This window comes from Neltuma alba, unplaced genomic scaffold (genome assembly GCF_004799145.2).
Source record: "Neltuma alba isolate B1F8T4 unplaced genomic scaffold, ASM479914v2 tig00013022_pilon, whole genome shotgun sequence".
Taxonomy (NCBI): Eukaryota; Viridiplantae; Streptophyta; class Magnoliopsida; order Fabales; family Fabaceae; genus Neltuma; species Neltuma alba.
In genome coordinates, this window is record NW_021637369.1 from 436501 (window position 1) to 445585 (window position 9085).

General features: G+C 35.8%; 1 protein-coding gene and 1 pseudogene across 1 annotated transcript; both read right to left on the bottom strand.

Annotated features, from left to right (window-relative positions):
* Positions 1-736: 736 nt before the first annotated feature.
* LOC114733650 (uncharacterized) lies at positions 737-3341 on the bottom strand (annotated as a pseudogene).
* Positions 3342-4863: 1522 nt separating this feature from the next.
* On the bottom strand, positions 4864-8561 carry LOC114733633 (potassium transporter 5-like). The gene is made up of 9 exons (XM_028921127.1): positions 8424-8561; positions 8110-8332; positions 7717-7965; positions 7304-7345; positions 6931-7191; positions 6783-6835; positions 6366-6480; positions 6009-6263; positions 4864-5910 (listed from the first exon to the last, which is right to left on the bottom strand). The coding sequence occupies exons 1-9, from the start codon at positions 8547-8549 to the stop codon at positions 4886-4888; spliced, it is 2349 nt and encodes a 782-aa protein (XP_028776960.1). The 5' UTR covers positions 8550-8561; the 3' UTR covers positions 4864-4885.
* Positions 8562-9085: the final 524 nt, after the last annotated feature.

Genomic DNA, 9085 nt, shown 5'->3' on the forward strand with positions numbered 1-9085 from the left:
AATTCTGAGCTTGCACACCCAGTTTATACCATGCTCCACATTTGTGTTTGATAATGGATAATGACAAAAGTATGAAGTCGTCATCACTAAGATGTTGTTTTGATTAACTTTTTAAAAGTGTTTTGTTAGATTTCTACCTGCATAAAAATACCATCTTTTAAGTGTTTTTAGGAGTTACCAAACACCCCTCCTAAGTCTGAAATGTGATACTAAAATTTGATATTTGATTAAAAACGTATGACCTCACCATGCAAATTGATTTCTTGTCATTAATGAGCCGCTAATTAATCACAACCTTAATTTGCAGGAAAGTGTTATAGTACCTCCGATCCTTAATACAAGACCTCATTTGATTTTTATTTTAATCCTAAATATAAGACTTCAATCTACTTTGTCTATCATATTTATGTATTTTTTCCCAAGTTAGTCCTTCTAACAATAGTAACTCTAACTAATACACCTGATCAGCAAGAAAGATAACACATATTTATTACAAATAGCTAACTTAACTTCTTTCTTTAATCTCTTCAAATTAGTTAATTAGCTCTTATAATTAAAACCGGAGGTAGTATGATATTTTACCTTCAGCTAGTTTTTTTTTTTAAAAAAAAAATAGAATATGCAAGATGCTCATGGAAGAAATTAGAGGTTGAAAAAATACATATCTTTTCACTATATTTTACCATATCAATAATATTTCATGTATAATATAATAATGATCGTACAATGTGACAAATGACGCAAAGGAACTTCACATGGCCAACTCCTTTGCTGACGACTTTTCTAGTACTTGGACCTACTGAAGAAATACTCTCAACAATTAATTCCACTCACCACCAATACATGGATTCTTTTAGCTGTGTGACTTTCATAAGTAGATCATTGGTGCAAGTGTTATCACAAAAAACAGTCCTAAGAAGAAAAGGGATAGGACAAAAAAAAAGTCCTATAAGGAGTCGGCATAATAGAACATGTCAGAGACTAAATATGAATATCAACCCAAAAGACTAACTCTTTTCAGGGCACTTCATTTCCAGATAAGTTCTACCCCAGGTCAAAAGGGTTATCTTTGAACAGAAAGCTTTTAGCTATTGAAACGTGACTTTGAGTACTTCTTGATTCTCAAAGAAATAAGCACACTAGATAGTATACCAACTACTGGAAACAGGTAAGACCATATTGGAGATTTCCCAGAGCCAGAGGCCGTAGCAACAGCAGCACCAGCAAGGCTTCCAAGAGAAGTATTCTGCAGGATCATTGGGATGCATCCGATAACAGTGGGAAGCAGAAAATCCAACAAGAACCCTACTTTAGTAGCAGCAAGTGCATAGTTAACAACATAGGAGGGCAAAGGAGAGAAGCGAGCAAGAAGTACAAATTTCCAACCATCTTGCTCAACTCCTCTAGAAAGGAGATGAAAATATTTGTTTTTCTGAGCCCACCCTACTGCTGAACTTGAACTTCTCAAGATTAACCTGAATTGAAAAAAGGAATCGAGTTGAATTCGATTGAAACAAATAACGTCAAACATAGGAGGACTTATGCGTGTTAATTGCAAACATAACATTTAATGCAAGGGAAACTGTTGCTCAACTTGTTAACAAGAGTAGGGTAGCCTTCATGCAACAACCTTATTGACTAATGCTATCCACCAACAAAATTTAATCTCATTAGGGTAGCACAACACAGGCAGTTTTCAGCAAACTGTCGTAGTGATTTTCATGTCATTGAACCAAGAATGAGAGCTTAATCTCTGGTAATGTAATACTGTTTAAACTCACCATATACTTTATGAACCTACTTATATCAGGATAAATTCATGACTACCCCTCAGATAAAGAACTATCTGACTCTTTCTTCTGAATATATACATAAGGCCATAACCTGAGCTTGTGCAAGAAGTTAAATAGACGCAATAAAACCACAAAATACAAGGGCATGATTCTGACTCTTGTAGTTCCTGGCACACATATCTATTGAAAGACAGAAAGAAACTAAAATTATTTTTCTCAGGCAATTAAGCTTGCAAGATAAACAGCTGATAAGAATTCCTTTTCCATTGTTATCCTAAATAATAGGAGATATCAAGGAGTATTTTCAAGATATTCCCAGGTTCTCAGAACCAGATGGATATTGAAAGTAGAGTGCATTGATGCATTCTTTAGATTCAGTAGCGAAGACATTGGTTGATCAAAACCATCGAGAAGTGATTATTCAATACGGGTTAAAAAGGAAAAAGAAAGAGGGTCACAACCTGTAATTCTAGGAGTCTCTACGCTCTAGTCTCGAGCAAATGACAGCCCATTACCATTTATCGAAAAAGACGGTTTTAAAATAAGATTTACATACCCTCAATTAGTACCGATGAGTAGGTTTTTTGTTTTACCTCACTACTGATGAATAGGTTAATATGCTTATATAGGTAGAATTTCGCTATTCACCTTATACAAAAAAAATCAATGATCAATATCAGGAAACGAGTAGGGTAGTGAAGGATGAAATGACTGGTATACAATTACAACTCATATGAATTAATCCAGAGTCTCTCCGCGACTTAATTTGATGAAGACTGGATTCAACTTAACAGATTGATCAGAGAATAGCTCAGCTGAGTCCGTGACTAATAAGACAAGACGCCAATCTATTTTGTTTTTTATATTTATATTTTTTCTAACATAATTCTTCTAACAATAATAATTTTAATGATTAATAACGATATTTTAGAAAAACAACACATTTATTAAAATAACTAATTTAATTTTTTTTTAATCTCTTCAAATTAGTCAACTAGCTCTTATAATTAGGATGGAAATAGCATTGAACAAGGAAAGCCAGTCAAAATTCAACCAAAACCTAATAAAGATATGAGAGTCTTGTTCCATTGACGATAAACAACGAAATTGATATAGAAGAAGAAGAAGGCAAACCTGCCGATCCAGAACGAAAGAGAAGCACCGAGCACCTTAGCCGAGAAGACGCAGAGCAGGGCCGGGAAAAAGCCAATAGCAGAGAAGCGGCGGCTTCCAAGAAAACAGAAGAGGGCAAACAGAGAGCGAGAGAGAGTGTATGTATAGCGACGTACAGTGGGATGGCCCAAATACCCAGTTTATCATACTGATCTTTCAATATCTGAATAGCTACGTCTTTGTCCCAGTCCCATCCATAATTCTTTATCAATCCTCTAAATATCCCCAGGATCCCCACAAGCACAGCTATCTTCAACCATCTTCCCATTCCCATTTTCTCCTACGCAGCTGGGGCAGAGATCTCGCGCACAAATTTCTCGCTCCTTATCGCCGCCCTTCGTTCGCCGAGCGTTTGGATCGGTCCGGGGCACTTCTATCCAAACACATTATAGACGTTAGATTTTCGTTTCCGGGTCATACCTAAATTTTGACTATTTGACTTTTGGAAAAATTAAAATGACCTGCGCAGTTGACTATTTGAAAAATTGTGGTTATTTGAAAAGTCTAAATTAAAATCCTTTCGGTTTAAAATATAAACTAAATTTTATCTATTTATGTTTATAAAAAAAGTTAAAATTAGTTTGAAATAATAAATATGCAAGCCGTATATTTTTTTCCCAGAATGCTCTTATCAATAGAAAAAATAAGTAAAAGATACAATAAATGAATCAAAGAGGAAAGAAAAAGTATGATGATAAAATTAAAAAAAAAACTCATTAAATACTTAGATAAAAATGAATGTTATTTTATAAAAAAATCAAGCATTTTTAACAAAATTTATCTTATATTTTGAACCGGATGAAATTAAAGAAAGGAAAATCCCAAAAATATATGCCCTAAAAATTTTACATAGCAAGTGTGGTGATTCAAATATGAAAGATAACGTTGGCAAAAAAAAGAAATAAAAAATATCGAATCAGCTTAGTTGAATCAATTTGAAATTTTCAAATATTGTCTTAAAGACGCCACTGCCCCTACTTACATAGAAAAGGAAACAAGGCAAAAGGAACGTAGACACTGTAAAGGAGGGAAACAAGACTAGACAAGTTGGACACGTGGATTTTCTCCATTAAGTATCTATTTGATATGCTAATTAGTAATTCCTTAACAAGGGAGTTGTACATTGTCTGAACCTGGTCAAATATTCACTATTTTATTAGTTATGTGCTTGCTGCTAATTCTGAAATTAAAAAAAAAAAAAAAGGTAAGGATGAAAAGATTTTACTGATCGAGAAAGGCAAAAAGCAAAAGAAGAGATTATTCTAGATTATTCTCTTAGTTACTCCTCCGGTCCTTAATATAGGACCAATTCTTGAGTTGGTTTTGGTCCTAAATATACTCATTTTTCATATTTTTAATTTCTCTAAATTACCCCTATGATACTCCCCCACCATAATCAAGTAGAGAGGAGATGGGGTATTAAAAAAGATGATTATAGTGTTTTAGGAAAATGTGTCACTTTCTATAATTAACTAATTTACCTAACTTCCTTAATCTCAAATTAGTTAAATGGATCTATATTAAGGACCGGAGGAGTACAATATAACAATGTTAATATAGAGGAAGATTTATTTCTTGTGATAAAGGATAATAGGAAAAGCGACTAACTTACTACTATCCAGATAACAGGGTAAAAGTGCATTACATAGACTAAGGTTTAATTACACGGATGAGACTTGAAGAGGGAAAATTTCACATCTCTCACATAAATCCCTATAGATCATCTACATGGCAAACAAGAAGTCTCATATTTTAAGTTTACATTTAAAATCAAAACATCGCTCCCTCTCTCATTTATGTAGAGGTGTGAGCTAGAAACAAAGATAAATATGCAGATTCACACAAAAACCAAGGTACAAAAGTGATGTTGAAAATATATGATACGTTAATATATAATTATATATACTCGCACGAGGCTGTCATATTTCATAGGTCATTCCGACCTTAAGAAGCCTTTTACGAGAAACAGCCATATGTGTGACCCCTTGCCTAAAGTTGTGCCTCAAGAATCTGTAAATATAATTGACAACGATCTTATTGATGAAGGATGAATTAGGCTTAGCCACCACGTCTGCTTCCCCCAACAAATACACCACCCCTTTCTCCCTTGCTTTTGCCACAAACTTGACCTCCTCATCAACAGCATTGTGGCCTTGAGGGGCACGGGTAGAATCTGATGAGGCACGTGAAATTCCCAGATTTAGCTCTGGTGCTATCCTGTGAGAACTAGAGCTTTTCCCTCTCATCACCTCACCATCACTCTCCTTCTCGTTCCAGGCCAAAGCACCAACTTGTGCTGTGCTTCCCTGAGCCTCTTCATGGATCATAATAAGATCTTCATGACGAATAAACTCCTCTAAGTGTTGAACTAGTTGATTTTCAAACACCTCTGGTTCTTCAATCCTATCATTGTAACCATACCTCACAACACATCGAAACATCCTGTGCTCTCTTGGTCCCACCTGGCGAAATAGGAACCTCTCTTCTAATGCGACTCTGCTAAGAGGAATTGACTTTATGGAAACAAACACAACCACAGAGTGGATTGATGGTACATTGGCAATGAAGTGAGGGAATATGGGAGGAATGCCCTGAACTAGCTCAGAATATAGAAGTCCGATTCCGGGCACACGGTTCACATTCGAACCATTGATCAATTCATTTACATGTTCTGTGGAGATCTTGTTCTCAAGCTCAAAATTGTATCTTTCTTTGTGCACATAATGCCATATTCCCATGATTATGGTAAAGAAGATAGCAGATACAATTGGAAGAAAGCCTCCTTGTGGAAACTTGGTTAATTGAGATGAAAGATAGAGTGCCTCTATGGAGCCAAATATCAGAAGGAAGAGAGTAACCGACCAGAGACTTGTCTTCCAAATAGTTAGCATTATAAGTGTAACCAGCGAGGTCGTGATCATCATGTCAGAAACCACAGCAATCCCTGCATCACATGTAAAAAGGTTAATTAAAATGAAATGATTCAACCAAATCAAAATAGGTAGATTAACAGGACTTATTAAAAAGAACGGCCACATTTACCATATGCATGACTGATATTTTCTGTGGTCTTGAAGGCTGCACAGATAATAATACAAGCAATCATGAACATGTAGTTGATCTCAGGAATGTAGACTTGGCCGCTGTGCTTCACAGAAGTGTGAACAACCTTCACCCTTGGAAAACAACCCAGATTTAGAGCCTGTGATAAGATGGAAAATGCTCCTGAAATCATTGCTTGGCTAGCTATAATGGCAGCGCCTATGGCTACGACAAATGTTGGCCAATATAAGGGATCTGCATGTTATTATTCACAATTGAAGGGCTAAATGTCAGGGATTAATCCTTTCCAGTTCAAAAGTTTTTGTGTCTGTCTCCTTTTATAATGAATAAACTTACCAGGTATGCTATCATAGAAGGTATTGGACACGTTTTCTGGGAACTTTCGTAGATATGCTGCCTGCCCAGTATATGCAGCTAGTAATGCAGGGAATGTGACACAAGTGAAGCTAATCTGCAACATTATTATTTATCATGTAGGTCAATTCAATTTGTTGCTTCACCAAGGAATTTTCTGGGACAATAGTGTTTTTCTTAGTAGAGAATCCTTGAGAAAAGCTAAGGGATAACGCAGCTTGAGAAAACAGAACCAAAACAGAGTATGCCAAGCTGAAAGAATGATGTGTTGAGCATACTGAGATTTAAGCTTTTTAATTTCTACGATATGAAATTGAACTCCTTTTGCTTTTAGAACTTTTTTTTTAAAATACCCACCTTGGGAATATAATGCTAAATGAAGATTAAACATCGACTTACTTGAACTGCTCGTACGCTAAAGTGACCCAAGTCAGCAAACATGGCTTCTGATCCTGATATTTGTATGTATAGAACACTAATCAATAATTAGAATTTAAGGGAGATCCAAGTCAAAGGAATAATTAAAGATTCAAAAGTAGCTACGTGCCTGTAATGCATAAAAAGACTCCTCCAAGTGATATCCATCCTTGCTTACCATTCCTCTTGAAATAATCAAATATGTATTTTGGATTGAAAGCGCGCAATACCCCAACGTCGTATTTGAATAAATTGTAAAGACCGATTCCGCCGATGAATGAAAACCATATAAGGACAATGGGAGCGAATGAAAATCCCACTTTATCAGTCCCAAATCGTTGAACAGAGAAAAGGCCCACTAGGATCCCTATAGTTATTCCCACAACAGCGCCTGAAAAGATCCAAATAGTAAAAAACAATTTCCAATTACGTATACGATCACCTAATCTCGAATTGATTCGTAACTTCAAATATTAATTCACACTTATATGAGAGTATACTACCTTGACCCATGGATTCACTGATCCCGCTTACCGCAGAAAGGACTGCATGCATATAGTTAAAAAATGGATCAGAAACTGAGCAATATACTTTGTCCGGTCCTAATTATAAGAGCCGGTTGGCTAATTTGAGGAGATTAAAGAAGTAAGTTGAGTTAGTGATTTGTCCTAAATAGATGTTTTCTCTCCTAAAATATCTTTGTTAATCAAGTGTATTGACTAGAACTATTATTATCAGAAGGGTTACCTTGGAAAAAAATGTATAAATACAAGAGACAAAGTGGATTGGAATCTTATATTTAGGACTAAAATAAAAGTCAAATATGGTCTTATATTAAGGACCGGAGGTAGTATATATATACATGTATAATTCTAATCGGTTCTAGATATGCGCATTTAGACTGAGATTCAAATACCTGAAATTGATGGAGTAAGAACTCCATCTCCAATCACCATCGAAGTTCCCGCAATGGTTATAAGTACGAGCAAAATCCTCACAGGCTTACTATTTTCTACCTTGTTCTTTATTTTCTCGGCCCGCTTAAGTTGGCTGGATGGTTCTTCCAGTCTGTAGTTTGAAAGCTCCCTGTCCTCTGGCTGTTGATTTGGAATGAGACCCACCTTTAAGTGGCGACATATCAACGAATAGAGCGCAAAAGCTCCGCCTACAAACAAATAAAGTTCATATTTCAGACCCCCCAAAAAAAAAAACAGAGAAAGAAAATAAGTACACAGATCGACCCCACGCCTTTATATCCAAGAAAGAAAGAAAGAACATATACAAGCACAGTAATAAGTAGAGATCTTACCGTTTCCATTGTCGTTAGCCCATAGGACGATGAAAACATACTTAAGCATAGGTACGAGGATGATGGTATAGATGATAAGGGACAAGACACCGAGAATGTCATCGATGTTTTGAATCCCTTTGGTGAAAGTACTGGCATACACATAAAGTGGGGACGTGCCGATATCTCCATACACAATCCCCAAGCTTTGAAATGCTAAACTCAGAGTGACTTTCCAAGTAAACTGTGAACAAGCAAAGCGTGAAATTAATTAAGATTCAATTACAATAAAGTGAGAAAGACAAAAGGCAAAACCCAGGAGAGAAATAGTGTACCGTTGAGGTTTGGGTCTCAGAAACTCTTCCAGCTTCCAGATTGAGAGAGTCAACTCGACGGAGCTTTGCCCATGAGACCTTACGCTCTTTGAGCTTGTTTTCTTCCTTCGTTGTTTCCATCTCCATCTCTCTTTGTGCCTCGGATCTGCTTTTAGGCTCTCACGCACATGTGCATATATAGTATCCAGTATATCGTTACATTGGACAACTTTGCTTCTCCATTCATTTTTAAAAGGTTAAACTAATAACAAAGTCAGACATCGCACTCAATAATTGTCTTATTTTATACCTTGCACGCCGTCTCCTACGGTCAGCATTTTGCGCGTCCATAACAAAGTGAGCAGAAGCTCAATTGTTGGCCTTTTGTTTATTTTTGCTGCGGTGCTCTCGATGATGGAAAGGCATGATTCGTCATCTCCAAAGACTTTTGGCCTGTTTTTTTTTTCTTTTTTTTCTTATTCCCAAAAACATAAATGTTTTTGGGAAAAAAATTTTTGTTTAGAAAATAATTTTTTTAAAAAATCACATTTAGAAACAAATTATATAAAAAACTATACTTTGACATGTTGTAATTGTCACCGATAGTGATAGTTAGCAAGTAATAGGTGAGAAGAGAAGAAGATTTTTTAAAATTTTCAAAACAAAAATAAAAAACACAAGAA